The following is a 22,684-nucleotide window of genomic DNA, read 5'->3' as shown; positions in this document are numbered from 1 at the left end:
CCTCTCCATCTTCTTAATCTGCTTCTTTAATCTGTTGAGAACTATCTAGAAGGAAATGTTGAGTATTCACAGGAGAAGAAATGAGCCTGGTGGTATTCTTCTTCATTTAAGGACTGGTGAACCACACGAGCCAATCATATAATGACTGCCATGATACATGTACCTCGAAAGTGCACCAATTAATTACTAATCCTAAACATTTGATCTTCTAACTGCCACTTAAACTATCCATTATTCAACATTGGTATTCTAAAAATTAGGATAGTTCTGCTCCACTTGATCCTTTCAATTGACCATCGGGCTGCCGACATGAACTATTATTTCCGTTATTCAATATTGTTTTTCTGAAAACAAGGAAACTTTTGTGACACTCTCATCTTTTTCTTCTGATCGTCGGAAGTTTATTCTTCATACACATGTTTAATTGATGATCCATCCACAATGCTGAAGACCATGAACATTCTTCCAAGTTAAACTTCATTACACCTTTTTCAATTAAAATACTAGTCATGCCATTCAGCTATGCTTTGCAATGAGTTTGTAGAAATAGTATTCATCACCGTATCTTGGGAGAATCATACTCCAAAATAATCTAAGGTTATATAAATCTCATACCAAAAACTCACACTTTCTTATGTAAGACCCAAGCTACTACTTTACACTTAGGATTCATAACCCGAACATCCACCTAGACTAGTTGTGTTCTAACTCTTTGTTAGCATTGGATGCACACTATACAAAGTTTGCGGCAACTAATAATAGGAATGTTAAAATTGCAACCACAATAGTATACACTCTTTGGGTATGAAAAAGGTTACAGTTTGGACAAGCTCAGAAACCTATGATTCTTTTACAGCATTGCTAATCAATAATAAGACTATTTCAAATAAAAGTTCAAGCGTAGTCACTTTTTCGATGAATGAAAACTGCCAAATCCCATCATAGCTGCAATGTCAGGATCAGTTTCAGTTTCCTCTTCCACCTCCTTCTCTTTCTGAATCCAACAATATGACAACAATTAGAAATCGTTTACCGGTAAAATGAGAAAAAAAAAATGCATAACCCTTTTCTAGTGTGAATGTTGACTTTTTTTTTTCCCAATTGAGAACCAATAGCAAGTCTATATACACTAAGCAAAGTCCACCCTTTAAGAAACCATTTGTTTGACAGGCAAAACAACAATCAATGTGAACCAAAAACCAGAGCTGAATAAAAAAAATAAGCAGATTGGGAAGAAAAATATTGCAATTCTGCTCATGATGTTACATTAGTTTGCATGATATACAAACTCATTAAGCAATATTATGGTGCTAACCTTCTTCTCTTTCTTTCTTTCTCGACGTTGACGTTTCCTTTCCTCCTCCTCTTCCTGCTGCTTGCTGATTCGCGCATCAAGATCTAAGAGATTACAAAACAGTAAGACGTCAATTTCCACCATCAATTAATTTAAATCTCTACCAATTCTTTTTACTCTAGATATTTCAGTTAGTGTCTTACCTTGCTCTGTGAAGCTGCTAGGGTCTTTCCGCTTCTTGAGCACTTCAAAGCGCTCACGGACCTTCAAAAATCCCCAAAATAGAGGTGATTTAATTTTGGAAAATTAAATTTGCACTACCAGAGAAACAAAGTACTAAGCCTAAACAATAATTACATCTAGAAATGTTTCTCACAACTTTGATACTCCTGGAATGGTTTTATCTGTATATTTCACAACATTAATTAACTTACAGAACATACATCCACAGACAAACTATACATGTAACCAGAACAAAAATTATTCATTACAGTTTTATAGCTTTTCCTGTTCTCTGGTTTGTCTAAGCTTTCATAGCCATATTAAGTTTCTCCATTAAACATCTTTGGTGACAATTAAACCTCCGTGTCATTTCAAAGTAAAGAATACCTCTGAAGGTGTACCTGATCAAGAGATGCTCGTTCAACCCGCATTGACATTCCCAAAGCTCTTTGATCTAGAGAACACAACCAATAGAACAAGTAGATCAGTGATTACGGATAGTTTCATAGAACAAAGCAAGTGTATAGATGACTACATACGTTTCTTTCCATTGATATGATCCAAGTAGTTGGCAGAATCCTTTACAACACACTCACAAACAGAACAGTAATATCCAGCCTGCAAAAGAATAAATTATTGTTAAAGATAGAAACATACTAATATAATAGCACAGTAATGATTCTAATTTCATTATATAGATGTTAAAATAGCTAAGAATAATCTAAGCCACCATATCTGCCTAGAGATAACTGCCCGAAACCAGAGAAGATATGGGACATATATGTCTAGCCAATTGGTGCAAAAGGCAAATCTCATTGAGACAATTGTAGACCACCACTGTTACATTTTGTTTAGTAATAATATCACCAATCTCCTTCTCCCCTGTTGGCTTATTTATCGTGATATAGACTCCCTTTGTTAAAACTTCTGACAAACCTCTTCAACTATTAGTCTCCATTAAGACCAAAGCTGATCAAGCATATCCACTGAAGTGGTAGATCAGATAGTTGAAACAATTGGCAGAGAGAACTCAGAAACCTCAAATTGATTAATAAACAAAACACCAAACAAGAGGAAATGCATAAGAATATTGGTAAAAGCATACCTGTTGGCTTAAAGGAGCTATTGGAGTAACAACCTGCACAAATTACAAAATGAGGTTGATCAGACTGACAAACTATAAGAAATGAGGAAACACCGTCAGAAATATGTGAGCACAATATCCAAAATTTGATCTACTGAAAACAAGAATATCCAAAAATTTTATCAACTCAATTAACATGCCACAACTCCTAAATTAACTTCTAAGTAGATATAGTGCAACAACAATATCAACAGTAAGCAAGACTTCCACAAGTAACACAATCCTCAATCATATATCATAACACACAATTCACTAACCTATTTAAAAATAGTAGCCATTAACCCAAAAGATCAATTATCATAGCAACCAACAATGTGTTACTGCTTTCATTCCCCTTCCTTTAACTCTTCTTAGCAAGTACAAATCAGTGAGTTGTTTGCAAATACTCCTTTATGTTGTTCTCCAAATAGGCAATCTCAACTTATAAGCATGTTTAAGACATTTACTTCTCACAAATACATACATAACACAAGGACCACTCCCAAAAATCATTTAGCCTAATTATATCACAGGTGATGCTTCTTCCTTCCTCTAGCAAATCATAACTATTCAACAAATTATAATTTTTCTAACCATTCACCACTTAACATGATAATTAATAATGAAAATAGGGTGGATTCAAGCCAAGCACAAACAAGGGTTAGCTCGAGTTCAGTTCAAATCCAGAAAAGCCAGCTTGAACACCAGGCCAAGCTCGAACTGGTTCAGCTCAAAACCACCCCTTAAAGAAAAAAGACACAAACATAAAAAAATGAACCAAAAAAAAAAAAAAAAGATGAGCTCACCTGAGTTTTACCCAATCGAGATTCAAGGTCCACTACATAGTCCCTATGCTTCAAAGGCTTCCTCTGCACTGGAGGACCCTTTGCTACAAAAGAAAAGTATAACTTAAATTAAAAATAATTCATATATATATTTACTCAAATCAACTAAATACCCAATTTAAAAAAGCAACTTACATTTCGATTTAGCTCGGCTATCTGACTCCTAGATAAGATAAAAAAAAAGTTATCAAACAAAACAGAAACCTAAAATTATGAAAAAAAAATTAGGAAACAATAATTTTTTTTTTAAATACAAACCTGTTTTTCGCGCTCACGAGCTCGTTCTAAATACTCTTCTCTGTCGAATTTTCTTCTGAAAGTGTTATCAACTCCAGCAACCTTCTCAACAAAATTACAAAAAAATCAAATAGTCCCATCAACCATATAAAAAATTCAACATTTTAATTTAAAAAAGAAGCAAACGAAAATGATTTGAGGGAGTGACACTTACGTTGTCGTTAGCAGCCATTGAAACCCAATTAAGGGAAATCTTGATTAATGGAATCAAAATTGAAGCTTGACAGAGACAGGGCTGGAATTTAGATTGGAGTTAGGAGTACATGGAACCGGGAAACCCCAATTTTCTTATCTCTGTAATTACGTACGACGTCGTTTGATTGTGTAATAATTAATTATATGGGTTTAATTTTTGCAAACTGCGAGCACGGGTGTTTGGTCTAGTGGTATGATTCTCGCTTCGGGTGCGAGAGGTCGCGAGTTCGATTCTCGCAACACCCCTTGGTTTAACCCTGCTCTCTCTACACCACGCACAATTTTTATCGAACCCATGTATCAGTCATATGGTCCTCTGGTAGCCGTTGATTCATCGAACCCATGACACTAGTAATTCTGAAAAGGATTTTAGTTAAATTATAGTTTTACAAAATTCATTTGCTTTAATTCTAAGTCAATTTAGTTAAATTGTTAAAATAGCTGTTAATTATGATTAGATCGAATTTGATACTGATTTTTTATCGAACTAATTTATCTAATTTATTATGATTATTATTATCTTATGATATATAATACATATTATAGGATATGATATATTAATATAAAAAATAATATATATTTTAAAATATATTATAAATTTGGTATGATATGATAAATATTTTATAAAATATGATATATATTATTAACACATATCGATATATATATTTTTAGTATTAATAACAAAATATAAGTTCATTTACAAAAATTTAGAATTTAAAAAATGTATTATAATATTTTTTAAAATAGCAAAGTAACAACATTAAAAGGCCGATGAAGAAAAGATAAAGTTAACCTAAAAATCCTGTTAACATCATTAAAATGAAAAGTCCAAAAGACTTATTTCCACTAAAAGTTTAGCCCATTTCAAATATATATAGGTTAATTTTGTTAAAATTATTTATTAGAATTAAAAATAAAATTATTATTTTATCAATAATATTAAAAAGATATATAGTTTTTTTTTTCGATTTTAAAAATTAACATTTCACCTCTAACTCTCAACTTTAAAATCTGACTTTTCTCCCTACATCTTTAAGGTTTTTTTCTCTCTAATGATGACCATCTTCTTCTTCTGTCATCATGACGACTCTAATAATAAACGAAAAAACTCTAATCAATAATGAAGAATCAACTCTAGATCATTGAATTGACTCTCTAGATTTGTTGTATTTTCTTCACCTTCTATCACCGGCTCTTCATTGATTCCAGATGTAATTGTCAATTCCAACCAACAAAACCAAATCGAGAGTCTTATCGATTCATCTAGACAAAGATGATTTATCATTATCTAGATGAAGACTCATCTTCTCCGATAAAGACAAATTCAAAGGAAGAGAGAGAGATAGTTGGATGGTGTCAATTGTTGAAGATGAAGAGTTTTTGACGGAAAAAAAATTCTAGCAGGAAAAGTGATTTTTTTTAAAATTTAATCCTAAAAAAAAATTATTAGTTTTCCAAACTAAGGGAAGCAATAATATAAACATTTAGAGTTTAATAATAAAATAATGATTTTACTTTTTATAACTAACAATTCTGGTTAAGTTAATAATTTATAGATAGATATTTGAGTTTTTAAAACCTGAATGATATGTATTTGAGAATGGGCTAAACTTTGGGTGCGAAAAGGCTTTTGGCCAAATGAAAAAGGGAGCCCACAAAATGGGAAATAGAATTGCCAGTTTGCAATAGCTTGCGTATAAAGATAATTAAGGCATTCCATTTATAGACATTTGTTTGATTGTTATGGTGGAACTGACAGAAAGAATAGTGCTTCCTGATTTTATGTGTTTACATATTGCTATGAATAATGCGAACTATCAATTATTTCATATTCAGTTTTTAGTTACGCGGATTAAGCACCATAACTTAAACTACAAATCAGTATAATCTTCTTCTTCTCACTATATATATAATAACGCATGAACCAGGCTTTTCTTTCATAAAGCCATAGCCAAAGTTATTCATGGCTAAGGGCAAAGCTTTCAACACTTCGTTCTTTTCTCTTGTTGTTGCTTTAGTATCTCCCTTTCTTCTTTAGCATACTCCGTGAAACCCTTTTACTCTCAACGCTTGTAAGTTTGACGCCATATATCAACTTGGCACATTGGCAATCTCATTCTCCAGAACCCTCAATCCCCATTTGCTCGACTTCCCTATGGACAAACCTTCTTCAAGAAGGCAACCGGGAGATGCTCAAATGGGTTACTAATGATTGATTATTTTGGTAAGTTATTCACTTATCCAAGGGTCAAGAGGGGTCAGCTGATCACAGTGACCCCTTCAGATTTTATTATTTTTATTTATCTCTATAATTTTATTGTTAAGGTTTATATGTTCATAATATGCCCCTTTATTTATTATGCCTCCGTGTTGTCGCTCAATCGGCTGGTGTTCCATGGCTTGATGGCTACTTGAATCGAAATGCAATATTCAGTCGTGGGCGTAGAGTGAATTTTGCAGTTGCTGGTTCAACAGCTTTGCCTGTGTATGTTTTATCAGAGGAAGGAATTTTGGCCTCGGTTGCCAGTTCTTCTCTCAGTACACAACTTGACTGGCTGTTCACCTATTTCAATGGAATCTGTTTCAATGATGATGGTGAGTGCCTGCCTGCCTGCCGAATTTAAGTTAGCATGAATTATTATGTAGTAAATATTTGTTGATTATGATTGATAGACTGTCATGAGAAGCTTAAAAGGTCTCTGTTCATGGTTGGGGAGATTGGAGGAGAAGACTATGTAGTAAATATTTCTAAAACCTTCCATTTTTATTGGCTGTGGATTTTTTTTTAAAAATCAAGACAGCAGCCACCCAAGAACCTAAAAGCCCCAAGTTGAGGTGCTTTCGGTTTATATTGAGCCAACTCTAACAGCCCAAGTCAAGGTGTTATATTATATTTTGGCCTAAAGCTTAACAGCCCCTTTTCAAGGTACTCTGGGTTCAAGTTGACCCGAGATCTCCTTCCTATTCAATATGATATTTTTCTAATTGAATCAGTCATAAAGGAGTAAAGCCCCTGACATCATCCCCATGTATTGACCCAAAACCTCAACTCCTGTTCGATGCAGGAGTTTTGGCATGAATAGTACTTGTCGTTTAACCGGTTAACTTGTTTGCATGGAGTTATCGAGTTGGCGGCCCGTACACTTATTGTTCCCGGAAACTTTCCAATTGGCTGCTTCCCAAACCAATAATTCCACTTCTTATGATGGACTTCAACAACTTGTCAATATATCACAATGAGCTTCTTCAACAAGCCATTCAAGACCTTAAACAAGGCCACCTTAACACCGCCATTCTGTATGGCGATTATTACAATGCATTCTTGTGGCTTCTGGGCAAGAATGTGTGGAGCTTCTGATGTTCTGTTGTGTCCCAATCCCGATGAACGCATATGCTGGGATGGCGCTCATATGACTTAGAAGGCTTATTATTAAATCATGGCATCCTGGCTCATTGATCAAGTCTTTCCAAAGCTTCAATGTTCTATATAATGGCAGAAGCATCTTTCTTTGTAGTATTAATTACATATTCCTGCAGGTGATAATTAACAATGTACTTGAGAAGAATCAGATATAAATTTAGAATAAGGTCTAACTGGTTAATTTGGTTGCAGGGAATAATAATATTCCACAAATGGGGTTCTTAGAGTAATTTTTCCTGGAAACTTTCCCACTGGTTGCTTCCAAGTATACCATCCTCGGGTTCAGTTTTGCATATGTGTAACGCTCAAGCTCATTCAAATTCGAGTCTGAGTTAGGCTCAAATGAATCTAAAATAAACTAAGTTCAAACTCGAACCTAAAATTTTAATATTTTCAAACTTGAGTTTTGGAATATTTAGCTCGTTAAACTCACGAGTTAAAAATTTTGATACAAAACGATGTCGTTTTGACTAATATATATTAAAATGATATTGTTTTAATAACGATTAGTTAAAAATTAGAGTCTAAATCGAGCTCAAATTAAACTTGAGATTGGCTCTTTTGTAACAAACAGAGTTTGAGTTTATTTGAAACGAGTTCAATAAATCTACACAAATTTGAGCTTAATTCTATAAAAGGTGTGTCTAAACTTGATTAAGTGTGAATACAACCTTACATGCATGTGTTATGATAGCTAGAAAGCATGCAGTTAATAGATAATGAATATTGAAAAACACAGGTAACCGTATTCAAAATTGGACTCAGAAGTCCTATAGGGCGGGCCAAATACAATTAGTTGCAGCTGCCACACGGTATGCCAAACATTTTCAAACTTGGAAATGTCACTGTCTTGTAATTAAGAAGCTAACATAATTTATTGGCAATAAAAAATGATGAATTATGAATGAAAGAAAAGTAAAAATAAAATATAATTACTCAGGTATATATTTAAACCAAAACTAGAAGATGTGAGTTCTTAAAAGGGTTAGTTTGTTGATCATCTATTAACCGTGATAATTTAATCTGTTTGACTTTATGATTGAATTGTAATTTCACATTATACAATTCAATTATGAATCAATCTTATCCAATATCTAAAATGGGTTTTAACTTTTTCAATTTTATTCTTGACCTGCATTAGATTTGACACAAGGTCCCATGGCCGTGAGGTTTTTAAACAGTGAATCTACCATGCCAAAGTTGGAGAATCTGATCCACCTTGGGAGTCTCTCTGCCCTACCCAAAACCAACAAAAGCTGTTCCATTTCCATCTCTATTTACGAAAACAAACTTGCGTCCAACACGCAACCCCCAATGTGGAATCTGTGGACAACGAAGCAGTGGCAGGGCAGCTACTTCATGCTGCCACTCCACCACCATCCAATCTTCTTATGCCAGACTCCAAATTTAGTGTACCTCTTCTGCTCCCTCTTTCTTGGTCAAAAGGTGATCATGTTTTCACGAGAAATTTAAAACTAGAGAGAGCTATACCTAGAGATAAACTCAAACACCGCCCATTTCATCACTTCTAACAGTCACCTTTTAAATCCCAATTCCATTAATGCTTTACTGAATGGCCAAGTAAAAGGAAAGAGAGGACTGTTGTCTTTGGCGGCAGAGAGTATCTAAAACTGACATAATGCATACGTGATTGACAATATTTTGATCGAACCGGTTAGAATAAGATTTCACTGGTACTTGTCAAATTCTAAGTCAAAATCTATTTTGCCATGCTATCAATTCAATTCTTATTCACAATTTTTTCTTTCCTTCTTCTTCGTCATCTTCTTCTCCAACCTGAGCTTTAATTGGTCAGTACTTTCCATCCTGCACAGTACTTGCAATTTATTAATCAGTCATATTTTTCAAATGCCTGAATCAATGGCATTCATGGCTGTTTCTTCTACATGGCAGAAGTTGAAAAAGTGAAAATGAATTTATCTTTGATTGCCTTTTTCTCTTAAGGGTCTTTAAAGAATGCCCACTTGAAGACTCAATCTCTTTAATTCTTTCACCCACATACTCTCTCTCTCTCTCTCTCTCTCTTAGTATATAAATCCATTCATGACTTTGCCTCTAATAGCCATCTTTCTCTCTGGCTCTCCCTCTCTTCTTCTGAATTATCGTCTGCATATACAAATCCAGGTGGGACGTGAGTGAGTAGCTCTTGTTGGAGAAGCAGGGCACGTGCACATGTACTTCTCCATGATATCTCATTACGCATCCATACAACACTTGCACGTGCTCCCCTCCTCCAATAGGTGTTCCTCACTCTTAATTTGCCGATCCAGGACTCTTCCAGGTACATACAGAGCTTAATCTTTTTCTTTTCAAACGAGGAAGACTATCCCTTTTGCATTTTACATTTTTTATTTAGTCGAGTCCAGGGAAAATACTGAGTTTAGCGACTGGTTCGCCACGCTACAACAAATAATTAAGTTAAGAGGCTAATCTTAAATATCTTCGACCAGTTTCAAACTGATACGGAATTTGTTGCTTGAGTTGTCCCACCTTTACCAAGCTTAACCATGTAGAAAGAAATATGCAGGTTTTTGTTGAGTATGGCGCCATGATTATATTTTACCTGTGGCAGGATAATTAAATTGAAGAAATTTGTTAGATTTCTGACACATGCATGTATGTACTTCTCTGTACGTGTTTAAATTTTGGCAGTAGCCAGAGGCCATTTTTGTATCTTTGAATCACTATTTTGCCAAGAGCCTAAAATAGGCTAAAAATCTGTCACTTCGTGTGCGTATAGTGTACATATATACACGCACAAACACACACACACACATACATGGGGCTGTATTTTTGAGGTGAAAGTGTACAGCAAAATTATTAATAGTATGTATAGTTTGAAATTGGATGGAACGATCTAATAGTTATTAAGCAGATTATAAGACATGAGTTTTCATCAATTTGATATGATCACTTCAATCCAATTAAATCAAAAAAGTTAACTCTCTACTAAATACAAAAAAAGAGATTTGACTTGATTAAAAATTCTTTTTAAAAAAAATAATTCACTAGCTACCCAATATCTATATAGCAACAATATGTATACATCCAACTAATTATAGAATTATATATGTTAATGTGTAAGCATGCATACACTATACGCATGCTACAAAAAAAAAAAATTGTGATTATAATCTGTGGTGTGAAACTTCAATATCGAATAACATTTTTGGTAGGTCAAACAAATGGCATCACAACCCAAGAGCAATTCTATAGGAAAGTCTAGATGAGAGAAGGTTTTTGTCTCGTTTACTCAAGAACCCAATAAATAAGAGACACTGATGTAAAGGTGGGCGACATACACAGTCTGTCTGCTTTTGCGACCAAGTTTTGCTCCTTTTAGCGGTATGAGATGATGCAAACAAATGTACCTGTGAATCAATTTGTCTGTGGCAATGGTACGGAGGAAACGTGAGCTACAAGAGGGGAAAGGATCGAGACGAATGTGAAGTACCCTTTGGAAAGCAAGTAAAGATGGTCAATGACGTAAGGCTGATGAATGAAGGGAACAGGCAAAGCTCAGAAGATTTTGGCAGCAGAATCTAGAAAAAAATAGGAGTGTTTACAAAGAAAATGGTACCTTCACATTACTTTTTGGCATAGAAAGTGGGGGACTCAGTCGGGGTTCCTTTTGTATTGAATGTGAGAAAGACTTGCATTGATAGGCCATAAATAAACGGTGTCGGAAAGTGAAATCGGAAGGGAGAAGAAACGCAGAAATGCCGGCCCAGATGTGAAGAACCTTAAAATGCAAGCAATGGTCTAAACAATCAATATAGACAAAGCTTGAGGTGGATTGCCAGTTGGGCAAACGAACTGCTCAAGCTTGAGAGGTGCTAGACTATTGACCTCGAGTTTGAGTTTAATTTTGAGTTTTTGGTGTTTGACTTGCTTGTTAAGCTCACAAGTTTGAATAAGCGCTCATCTGTGTATAATAAGAAAGCTGAGATGCCCATCAATTTCTCCCTGGAAAATTTTAATAGGCAGTCTGAATCTTTGTCTTTCAAAGAAGGAATCCTGCTTCTTGTTCTTTCATCTCTGTTATTTTCTTTATAATAAGATCATTAATGCTCAATGGCCCAGCTGTTAGGCAATATTTGTCACAATTCGGAGACTTGTAGGGCCATTTCTTAACAACATATCCATAACCATAAATTCTGCAAATTAATAATCAATATATGCGCCATGGCTGGTAGTAGTCCATTTCCTTTGCATGAGCCCTTTACACATCCGGCGGTTATGCTTAAACAAGGACTCACATACTCAACGCGTATCAACAAATATTTATAATTTATACGGAACAATTATGCAGTTCCCAAATTGAGTTCAACCTTGTCAATGGAAAATATAATTTCAGGAAACTCTAGCCTTGTTGAGATCCCAGTTGTTGCAGTTGCTCTCATAGCAGCTACTGCAATTGTACTACTGCACTTCTGGTGTAAATCATCCAGGCATGTTTATCTAGTTGATTTCATCTGTTACCAGCCACCTGAAACTCATCGAGTTCCAATTTCTAGCTTTATAGAACATTTGGAAAGATCAACAAGTTTCGACAGCGAGGCGATTGAGTTTCAAACCAAAGTTATTGAAAGATCCGGCATAGGAAATGAATCTTATCTACCCAGTGGGATGCATTTGTTTCCATCTGATGGTTCGTTGAATGCCACCAGGGAAGAATTCGAAATGGTGTTGTTTTCGATTGTCCACGAACTCTTTTCCAAGCACAAAATAAACCCCAGAAGCATAGATATTTTAATTACGAATTGCAGTGTCGTGTGTCCTACCCCGTCTGTAGCTGCAATGATAATCAATAGATTCGGACTCAAACGTGATGTGAAATGCTATAATCTCTCTGGAATGGGGTGCAGTGCAGGAATCTTATCGATTTCATTAGCCAAAGACCTGCTCAAAGTCCACAGGAATTCAATGGTTCTTGTCCTGAGCATGGAATCAGTTTGTTCCATTATGTACCATGGGAAAGTCAAGTCTATGTTGCTCGCAAACTGCCTGTTTCGGATGGGCGGTGCAGCTATTTTACTCTCGAATCGGAAAAGGGACAGACTCAAATCCAAATACGAGCTGAAATATTTAGTTAGAACTCATCTCGGATCTAAGGATAGGGCATACAAGTGTGTTTTTCAGGAATCTGATGACCAAGGCAACACAGGAGTTTCCTTATCAAGATCAATCCTGCAAGTAGCCGGCGAAGCCCTGAAAACAAACATCACAAACCTGGCAGCTTTAGTACTCCCTTATTCGGAGCTCATCCGATATGGCTCATCGTTAACCTGGAGGAAAATCTGGCCTCCTGCAAGAAAAAGAGGTCCACACAGTCCCAATTTCAGGAAGGCTTTTGAGCATTTCTGTCTGCATCCTGGAGGTAAAGCGGTGATCGATGCAATCAGGGAAAACCTGAAGCTGAAAGAGCGTGATGTGGAGGCTTCAAAGATGACACTGAATAGGTTTGGAAACACATCTTCTTCATCAATCTGGTATGCTCTTGGGTACCTTGAGGCAAAAGGTAGGGTTAAAAGAGGCGATAGAATCTGGCAAGTGGGGCTTGGAAGTGGATTCAAATGTAACAGTGCAGTCTGGAAATGCATTTCAAACCTGAAACTGGAGAATTCTAATGTTTGGTCAGGATGTATTTACCAGTACCCTGTTAAGGTTCCTGATGTTATTGATCATTGATGTTAAATATTTAGTTAAAGTAAAATATATAACATGATTTTTAGAGTATCATCAATTATCTTAACATGAATTCAACTCTAATCCAACCCTATTAAGGATTAAGCCAAGAAAAAAATAAAGAAAAGGTATTTAACATATATCATGGATGCAACTTTCAAAACTATAAGAGAGTTAAGTAAGATTTATTTGTATGTATAGTTTTATTTAAGAGAATGTTCTTGTTTATTTCTTATTTTTTGGAGTGTGAAATTACAAATATGTCCATCAATATCATTATTTTAATTTAATATATTAATTATAATAAAACTATATGTATTTATAATAAGTGTTGTTTTGTGTACTAACAACTACGTGTGACTCTATAATAAGTATTGTCATGAAGTTTACAAATTTTTTGATGCGTTTGTTAATATCCAAAAATCTTGGGTGTCTTGTAATTTCCTTAAACCATAAGTGGTAAAATACCCCATATTAATTTGGTTCAGTTTCATTTTAAATATGGCCAAAACACTTGTTCCCACCCAAGATATAGTAAATGCTTAAAGTGACCATCCTTTTAACTTTAAAAAACTCAAACACTCACTCTTGAACAAAATTTTATTAAAAAATTCAGTTAAAGTTAAGAATAAAACCATCATTTAACAAAAAAATTAAAAAACATCAAATTCATTTTTTTCTCTCATAAGTTTTAAAAACTAACAACTTTACTCATGCTTAAAGTTTTCAAACTTTGAAAAATAGTATTTTCTCCCCTCCAAACTTAGGGTTTTCTTTCTCCCTACTTTGGTCACCATCTCTAACGAACGATGGTTGGTCTTTCTTCCTCTTAGTAATGTCTTTTCCTCTAATGATGTGTCTCGGTTCAAAGCCTCCCTCCTCCCAAATGAAATTCAAACATTGTTCATTTAGATTGAAAAATCCAGACAACGACGAGAGCAAGACGATGTTGTTGTCTAGATGATGCATTCATTGTCCAAATGAAAGACATCCAAATTTTTTTATCCAGACATCGTCCAAGAGTTTCAGATCGAGAGGCATCGCTGAGAGGAAAAAAGATGGGTCATTATCCATCAGAGATGGTGGTCAAAGTAAAAAGGAAGAAAATTGTCAAAGTAAAAAGGAAGAAAATTGTAAGTTTTTTTTTGGGGGAGAGGGGGGAAGAGAATGCTATTTTTTTAAATTTGAAAACTTTAGATAATGAGAAAGTTCTTAATTTTTAAAACTTAAAAAGAAAAATATAATAAATTTTATGTTTTTTAAGTTATTTTGTTAAATAATTATTTCACCTTTTAACTTTAATTAATTTTTTTTAGTGGGATTTTGTTTTTAGTAATTGTTTAGATTTTTTAAAGTTGAAGGCAGTCAATGGGGTTGTTACCATGCCCGAGGCCTTTAAATATTAATTATTCACTTGTTCGCCTCCTGCTTTGCTCTTCGTTCAGTCCAGTGCCGTAAGCCTCAACCCCACATAGCGATTTTCAGGTAAGCTTCTCTTCTACTACCATTTAATCTTATTAAGGTAAATTAATTCTGTTTGTTTGCTGGGAAAATGTAGGAAAACCGAAGGAACGAAAAATATTAAACTTTTAAAATCGTGTAAACATTTTACCTCGTTTCATGGTTTTCTTATTTCCCTCTATCTTTCCCGGAAACTAAACGGGGATCTACGCGTATTTAGGTAATGCTTCTTTCATTCTATGACCCTTTTGATTCTAACTTAGTTATCGTCTCTGTATGATTGATGAGTTCTTCTATTAGACCATGTGTTCGATGAAATGCCTGATGGAGGAGAAGCATGCTTTGCATTGTTATTTATTTTCTGACATATAATGAGGGAAATTATTTTAGGTTTCTGTTCAGTGTTGCGCAGTCATTGCCCAATTGTTTTCGATTCATCATTTGGTAGTTTCTGGACTGGGTTTTGTTATGACACTAGTCCGGTAATGTTACATGATTGTTTGGTTACGAGTTATGTAATAATGCTTTAGTTAGCACATAGTTACATGGAACTAATATATTGTCATTATGCCAAAATATTGGTGTAGCAATGTCATAACACATTTTTTTCATGGAATCAAAATATAGCTATTTGTAACTGAAATATTTGGTCTTGTAATGTGTTAGAAACCTGCAAAACTTGGTCGCAGCACAACACACCAATATTTTCAAACACAAGCAATGGAAGATTCTGGAAATGGCCAAACTGATGTTATTTACTCACATTCAAGTGACACAATGGTGGACTCTAGGCCACACGTAATGCGATTACACAGCCAAACTGAATTGTGATAAGAGAAAAAAAGATGTCCATGGCATTTTAGAGGAGCCAAACCCTCTCATCCCAGTTACAAATTTCCTCATTCAGCTTCTGCCCCTTTCCTCTCTTTCATGCCTTTTTCTATTTTCTCTTTGTGCCTCCACTCTCCTGGCTCCCTTTTTTCTCCCACCAGCCCTTCTTGTCCTTCTGCTGTAACAGATTTTCCACCTCACCACATGCTAATGTTCCTCTGTTTGGACCTTTATGTTTCCTTTTGTAGACCTTGGTGATAATATGCCTATATTAATGTTACTGAACCAGTAACATTGCTTGACTTTTTTTGGAATAGAAGAAATCCTTTTATTTGATTTGAGTGACTCTCGGCGGCGGTGTAACCTACTATTTGGAATTTTATCTTTTTTGTTATTATTTAGTTATTCATCCAAATGAAGGTTCACTATGTCCTTTCTAGTTAATACTATTTGTATGTTTTAAGTTGTAGTCAAGTATTTCATATGTGGTTTGATGGATGAGCAATTTGCTCTCAAAGTCAAATTTCAGCGATGGAATGGGATAATTGCGAAAATATGATCCATATGAAGACTGTTAAAGTTTAGTTTGTAATGTGTTTGTTTCTAAGCACATTCCTCTACTAATGTCAAGCATCATGCTATTTATTTTTATACAAAATTTTCCATGTCTTGTTGTCTACTGGCTTGTTCTTCTAAAGAAAACTGAAAAAAGAAAGAGATTTGCTATTATCTCTCTAGTTCTTGGCATATGTTAACATTACCATTTAACTTTTAAGAGAATTAGAGTTTGGTCTTGTTCATCTGTTTGTTAGATGTAGAAAGAAGTAATGAAATCGTCTGATATCATAGAGTTTTTGGACTATGAAGTTTATGAAATCAAGATATGTTTTTGCATCCTGCCTTTGGAGTTATCATAAGAGTGAAACATCCCTAAAACTAATGGTAAAAAGTTTTTTCTATCATGTTACACTGTCTGAAAAGCTTTTCATTTCACATTCTACAGAAAAGGCTTATGTTTTCCCATGTCAATTGGATGGTTTATGCCTGTTGTATTTAACATTTATTTCTTGGCTAGGAAAAAGAAGGCTTACATTTTCTGTCCAATTATTTTTGATTGGTTGATAGTATATAACAAGGGAGTTAGGCATAGTCTGTATAACACAATTTTGCTACCCTTTCCTCTCCTTTTTTATCAATAATTTTGCATTTTGATCTACTGGCATTTATTATTCAAAGGTTCTATTGTAAACATTTTCCTCTTATTTATTCTTTGAGTTAGTAAATATGGTTTAAGCCTGTGCTGAAGGCAGCTCAATCTGTTTTCTATTTGCAAAACAGAGATGGTTATTCCTCCACCTGTTAGACCACCAAAAATCACCAAGTTCCTCAAGCCCTATGTCCTGAAGATGCACTTCACAAACAAATATGTGAGTGCCCAAGTGATCCACTCACCCACAGCCACAGTAGCTTCTTCAGCAAGTTCACAAGAAAAGGCTCTGAGGCCAACCATGGAGTCTACACGGGATGTTGCAGCAGCCGCCAAGATTGGGAAAATTCTGGGTGAGCGATTGCTTTTCAAGGACATCCCAGCTGTTACTGTTTTCTTGAAAAGAGAACAGAGATATCATGGTAAAGTGAAGGCCGTCATTGATTCTTTGAGGGATGCTGGTGTCAAATTGCTCTAGATTGAAAATTAATACTCAATATGCCTAAAGGATTGTGACTTAGTTTAGCTTTTTGTGATGAGATTGTATGTGGTCAAGTTATGTTTCAAACTTTGCATGCCTTGTTGAGACATTTGTAGACCAAGCAAGTACTTTTCAGCAGTTCGGATAAGATGTTCTTCTCATTGAAGCTCATCCCATATCTCAAAATAACTTTGACATTACTTATTTCTTTGTTCCTTATCCTCTTTCGATATTACTAGTTCTTTTCTTACATTTCTCCAATTTTAATGCTTTTGGACACTATTGAGTTGCTTGGGCATTGTTTCCATCTGTTGTCATCTAATGCCTCATGGTCCCTTTATTTATGATTCATGAATGAGTCAATTTATTCTATGAATAGACAGGTCCCCTTAGCCTCGAGGATGACTTGTTGGTAACAGCCTAACGGTGATTTTTCTTTTTATCAATTGAAGTTTTTTTTTTTTAATGTTTGCAATTGTAGACAATGATATTCTGTTTTTGTTTGGGATTTGTTTTTTAAATAATAGTGTAAATAGAGTTATGAGGAATTAGAATTGGATTTTCTGTTTAAATGGTGTTAAAGGAGGTCAAAATGTGAGTTGTACCTATCGGGTCTATTCGTGCTTGTATTAGGCCAGCTATGGATCCATATTTCATTATTGGCCAAAGAATCCATTCTTATCCAAAGATTAGTGTTTTATTAAATTTTTATCTGTTGACTTTAAAAATCTCAAACATCTATTTTTAGGGGTAAAATTGTTATTTAATGAAAATATTTTTAAAAACTAAAAATTTGTCATATTTCTCTCTTTAAGTTTAAAAATCTAATATTCCCTCCTCACCCTTTAACGAAAGTTTAAAAAGTAACAAATTCTATTCTAAGTTTTTGATCTTTTTCTCTTTAGCGAATAACGACTTCTCAGTTGTTAGTGTTCTCTCTTCCAGCCAATTTCTCTCTTATGATTTCTTCTTCATCGGAGGCGAGACAAAACATCTTCATCTTTTGTCTTCGTGAATAGCATTTATCCAGATCGGTGAACAACACACAACTAACGAAACCCATGAACGAAGACCTTGGTTGATGAACGACGTTTGTCCAAATTTGAATGCGTTCTAGATGCATCTTCGTGGCTTTTTGAAGAGGGGAGGGAGACCGTCAGACTCGATCTGAACAAGGGGGGTTGGTGGAGAGATCGAAAGGGAGAGATAAGTCGATTGGGAGGGAAAATGCTAAGATTTGGGAAGTTATTGTTTGTCAGAGAATAAGTGATTAAAACTCTAAGAGAGAATTTATCACTTCTCAAACTTTGGATAGAGATTGGGGGGAAATGATAGAGTTTTAAACCTATAGTTTGGTTTTTTTAAATATTTTTATTAAATAACAATTTTACTCCTGATAATAAATATAAAAATTAACAAATAGGTGAATGTTTAAGATTTTTAAAATTAAATAGTGAGAACTTGGAAAAACACTAAACTTTGGATAGGAATAAGTCTTTTAGCCTTCATTATTTGTATAATATTTTTCGATTTTGATTTATTCATGTTTTGACTGGTTCATACATACTTGCTTGGTTTACACCTAAAATTATTGTTGTGTCTAATTAAGTTTTTTCTTCTTTTGGAATTATTACTTGGAGTTAGGCCACTCTTAATTGAATTTGAATCAATCATATTAAATAGGTATTATTATGTGTTTAATGTTAATTTCATATATTTTCAAGCGTTTCAAACTTGTTCATTTTGTTTGCATGACCCATCTCCATCATTCTAGAGCAATTTTGAAGCATTTTGTTGTATTTTTTTACTTAATTTAAAAACAATATAATTACTTATATTGATTTTAAATACATAAATATATATATAGATATATATATATATCATCATATGATTAAATAATTTTGAATTAAAAATAAAATAATATTAAATTATATAATAATACATATAAATATATATATATTTATATATTTAGGGTAAGCATGTATAATACTGTTTTTTTTTTTTTAAATTCCATATATTTCATCAGGTGGCGTCTGAGAATAGGGCTGGACTTGAGCCGAGCCAGCTCGAGCTCAAGCTTGGCTCGGCTGGGCTCGGTTCGAGCCTGAAACTAGTCGGGCTTTGTTCGGCTCGATTGAGCTCGAGCTAGTTCGGTAAATTTTTTTTAAAATTTTTTTATACAAAATAACGTCGTTTTGATTTATATATATATACAAAACGATGTCGTTTTGATATGAAAAATGAACCGAGCCGAGCCATAAACAAGCCGAACTCGAGCCAAGCAGAACTCGAGCCGGCCATAAATAAACCGAGCCTAGTTCGGCTCGGCTCGAATCCAGCCCTATATGAGAATCAGGTGGAATCTAGAGGGTCAAATCCGTAATTCCAGCTTAAACCCAAGCCCATTTAGAGCCTAATCAGATAGAACTGATTCTGAGGAGCATTCTAGACAAAAGTGTCCCCCTCATGTGACATGGCCCTCCTACGTATCTGCGCCCGCAACGTGTCACTCATTCTATTCGATCTCCGGGTCGTGGGGGCCCACACCTGTCATATCGTCTTATCCCTTAAAATGTGCTCCTCGATCCACTCGCCACGTCAACATTTCTGTTTCAGATCTCAATCGACGGCTCACGTTTCCTCCTAGTCGTTCGGTCTTTAACACAAAGCTATTCGACCTTTAACCACTATCTTTCCATTTAATATCTTTGCCGCTATAATTTGGCTTCCTCTATCCCGAATCCAGATTCTTGTGAGTGAGCGAGAGTCTCGTTAACAGAAGCCGGTCGTGCTAAATTGCGTCATGGGGTTACTTGACCAGCTGTGGGACGACACCTTGGCGGGGCCTCGGCCGGAGTCCGGGCTTGGCATGCTCCGGAAGAACTCCGCCTTCAGTTTCCAAACGAAATCCGGCAAGGGTATGCACTTCGCCGGTGGCGCGTTTCGTCAGATTCTGTATAAAATTTTTGTGAAATTAAATAGAAAGCAAAAATTAAACCACAATCATTGATTAATCTATGATCGGACGGCAGACATTTTTCATATAAACGTTCAAATTATTGGAACAGAACGAATTTTACATTTAGTCAGTTCAATTCACTATTTCGTGATGAGTAAACAAGAATCTTTTAATTTTTTTTTCCTGAATTGTTTCTGATGCTTTGATAAACGGTTGTGATTAGAATCTAATGTCGGGAACGTGAGATCAAACGTTGACGAGCCGCCTTTGGAGGCGACAAAAGTTACACGGAGTATCATGATAGTAAAACCACCTGGTTACCAGAACGGATCGCCGCCTGTTTCTCCGGCAGGTTCTACTCCTCCGGTATCTCCTTTCTCTGGTAAGCCTGACATTCTAGTTGAAATGATTTATTGTTTCTAGTTCCGAAAATGCCCCTCTCCGATAAGAATGGAGTTTGTGATAAGAAAGTGATTAGCCTACCAAGGTAGGATATATCTGTCAATTAGCACTATTAGAGTAGGATTATTTCGGTACTTGCATGATTCGTGTCTTCATCTTGATTTCTTGTTTTTATCTTTTGGCTTGACAGCGTATTGAAAAGGGCAATACTATGTGTACTTATTTTAGATGCATAAATATATACACACTCATATGTGTTATCATGTGATTGGTTATTGTTTTATTCTTTATTCAAAATCATTCAATCATATGATGACATATATAAATGTGTATATATTTGTGTATCCAAAATGGATATACATAGTTTTATTGGTATTGAAAATGACAGATTTGTCCTTATTGACTGACTTTCTAATAATAATGCAGGGACTCTAGGGCACTGAAAGTTTGGCCAAAGCTAGCTGAGTCATGGACCTCATGTTGTCGGGATTATTAGTGTTAATAAAATAAAATAAAATAATTAATTTTAAATAAAAGATTATGGAACAAAATATAATATATACAATTTGTATTTTAGGAGATGTTAAATTGGTGTATTGCCTGTGTCAAGTCAATGGATTCCACGTTTGAGTTTTTTTATAACTGAATTCACCCAAATCTTAAAATCATCACTTTATGATGTGGCTACTACCACCCCCTATATTTCAATAATTTATGAAGAATAATCTTTTGTTAACAGAAATATCATTGATATTTATAACATTTAACAGTGTTTTCTCGCTATAATTGATCTGGTAAGACTATTGAACTATAATGTTACGTGGAAACATCTTGTCAATAGATAGAGAAAGCTACAATGTAATAACACATGTCAATGTCTTATTTGTTCGGCATTAACAGGGAAATTCACATGTTAGGTGAAGGTTGAATTTGATAAAACCTAATGAGGTTTGCAAAATTAATTATACATCTATGTATGAGGAGATGGATTCTTTTATATGCATATATGTTAGTGTATAACTCTGTTGATGTTGCTAATGATATCATGGGATGTGAAGGAATTATAATTTCAGTCTGTTCATTACGGGTTTTTTATTTTTTTGGGTGTACTGTGGATAATGAATAGGTAATCGAGAGAGTTTTCGGTTTCGTAGAAGGTCTACATCGGATGCATTCGAGAAGGCAAAAGGGGATGGACTCCGGAGACCTACTACTCCTTTCGACGTGTGATATATAATGAGGGACTACCGGGGGAGGCAACTAGCTTACTACTCCTGTCGACTGTGTACTGTTCAAAGTTTTCTACGGTTGTGTGTGTGTGTGTGTGTGACTAGTGTGTATAGGCATGGCAGTAGCGGGACATTGAAGAAGGTTTTAAGGTTGACTGTGGTGTGAAGAGATGAGAAAGGGGATGCATGGAGGAGTAGAAGTTTTGTATGTATATAATGTTGTATGTATGTATGTATATAATATAGGCAAGTAGTTGTGTATGTATTTGTTGTTTTTAGAATAAAAGTGTATGGTGGGTTTCATGGAGTTGTTTCGATAAATAATTTAGACTAGTCATTCACTAATGCTGCTATGTTAATTAATTACAATTAATTAAACCAGCAATAATATTTACTTCATGTGCATGTATTTACTATAAAAGCATAATGCTTTGCTTTGTATATAATTATATATGTATGTATGTATTAACACTTATATATATTTTATATACAATTTGTTGGTTATTAATAAAATAAAATTATTATATAACCGTTTGATTTTTAATTAAAATAAAATAAATAATTATAAGTTTATTATTTGAGTTAATTAAAATCTATAATTTGTATATATATAATATTATTTTAAAAAATATAAATTAAAACTTATATTTGTAATTTTTAAACATAAATTATTATGTGTTGATATATATATATATATATATAAATACTAGAAATAAGATAACGAAATATTGACAGATACAAGAAAAATATCAAAACCAGAGGAGGGTCAAGTGAAGTGCCTCACTACTTATATTGGGGTGAGAATTTAAAAAAATTAGCAAGATTGAAGGATTGAGATTATCTTAGTTTGTGTTCTACTCAATTTATAAAATTGAGATTCTAATTAATTCGGTTTTAAAAAATTATAACTTTACACTCAATCTAAACTGAATTTAAACACAAATAATTGAATCATGTCAAAGACTTAAACTCTGATCAATTAGCGTTGTAAGTCCTACTTAAACTTAA

At 34.4% G+C, this 22,684-nt stretch overlaps 5 protein-coding genes and 1 non-coding gene across 10 annotated transcripts; 5 read left to right on the top strand and 1 right to left on the bottom strand.

The window, feature by feature from the left end:
- Positions 1–742: 742 nt before the first annotated feature.
- Positions 743–4,089, bottom strand: LOC123209169 (zinc finger matrin-type protein 2). Of its 2 annotated transcripts, none has more exons than XM_044626986.1 (10): positions 3,936–4,089; positions 3,743–3,823; positions 3,620–3,647; positions 3,446–3,528; positions 2,622–2,654; positions 2,056–2,134; positions 1,904–1,970; positions 1,498–1,558; positions 1,316–1,398; positions 743–994 (listed from the first exon to the last, which is right to left on the bottom strand). In XM_044626986.1, exons 1-10 carry the CDS (start codon positions 3,951–3,953, stop codon positions 940–942), a joined length of 588 nt encoding a protein of 195 aa, XP_044482921.1. In that variant the 5' UTR covers positions 3,954–4,089; the 3' UTR covers positions 743–939. The 2 variants fall into 2 exon arrangements, with proteins under 2 accessions (XP_044482921.1, XP_044482920.1); XM_044626985.1 differs by having other exon boundaries at positions 1,918–1,970; positions 3,936–4,088.
- A 61-nt stretch (positions 4,090–4,150) lies between these two features.
- Positions 4,151–4,222, top strand: TRNAP-CGG. The gene has a single exon. It is a non-coding gene; the product is annotated as a tRNA-Pro (tRNA).
- Positions 4,223–5,790: 1,568 nt separating this feature from the next.
- On the top strand, positions 5,791–7,714 carry LOC123209168 (acetylajmalan esterase-like). Of its 2 annotated transcripts, none has more exons than XM_044626982.1 (3): positions 5,791–6,199; positions 6,352–6,571; positions 7,590–7,714. In XM_044626982.1, exons 1-3 carry the CDS (start codon positions 6,185–6,187, stop codon positions 7,625–7,627), a joined length of 273 nt encoding a protein of 90 aa, XP_044482917.1. In that variant the 5' UTR covers positions 5,791–6,184; the 3' UTR covers positions 7,628–7,714. The 2 variants fall into 2 exon arrangements, with proteins under 2 accessions (XP_044482917.1, XP_044482918.1); XM_044626983.1 differs by lacking the exon at positions 7,590–7,714 and adding an exon at positions 7,042–7,578 and having other exon boundaries at positions 5,792–6,199.
- A 4,042-nt stretch (positions 7,715–11,756) lies between these two features.
- LOC123208749 (3-ketoacyl-CoA synthase 7-like) lies at positions 11,757–13,109 on the top strand. Its single transcript, XM_044626261.1, has one exon. The coding sequence runs from the start codon at positions 11,757–11,759 to the stop codon at positions 13,107–13,109; it is 1,353 nt and encodes a 450-aa protein (XP_044482196.1).
- A 1,363-nt stretch (positions 13,110–14,472) lies between these two features.
- LOC123209166 (50S ribosomal protein L18) lies at positions 14,473–17,290 on the top strand. 3 transcript variants are annotated; one of them, XM_044626981.1, is made up of 3 exons: positions 14,473–14,591; positions 14,665–14,787; positions 16,737–17,290. In XM_044626981.1, the coding sequence occupies exon 3, from the start codon at positions 16,739–16,741 to the stop codon at positions 17,081–17,083; it is 345 nt and encodes a 114-aa protein (XP_044482916.1). In that variant the 5' UTR covers positions 14,473–14,591; positions 14,665–14,787; positions 16,737–16,738; the 3' UTR covers positions 17,084–17,290. The 3 variants fall into 3 exon arrangements, 1 of the variants encoding a protein (XP_044482916.1); XR_006500982.1 differs by having other exon boundaries at positions 15,234–16,814; XR_006500981.1 differs by lacking the exon at positions 14,665–14,787.
- A 2,526-nt stretch (positions 17,291–19,816) lies between these two features.
- Positions 19,817–21,983, top strand: LOC123196817 (dormancy-associated protein homolog 3). The gene is made up of 3 exons (XM_044610950.1): positions 19,817–20,004; positions 20,269–20,427; positions 21,574–21,983. Exons 1-3 carry the CDS (start codon positions 19,890–19,892, stop codon positions 21,675–21,677), a joined length of 378 nt encoding a protein of 125 aa, XP_044466885.1. The 5' UTR covers positions 19,817–19,889; the 3' UTR covers positions 21,678–21,983.
- The last annotated feature ends 701 nt before the right edge of the window (positions 21,984–22,684 follow it).

The sequence above is a fragment of the Mangifera indica genome, chromosome 2, assembly GCF_011075055.1.
Source record: "Mangifera indica cultivar Alphonso chromosome 2, CATAS_Mindica_2.1, whole genome shotgun sequence".
Lineage (NCBI taxonomy): Eukaryota > Viridiplantae > Streptophyta > Magnoliopsida > Sapindales > Anacardiaceae > Mangifera > Mangifera indica.
Note: the sequence above shows the minus strand (reverse complement) of the source record. Positions and strands in the feature narration are given on the sequence as shown.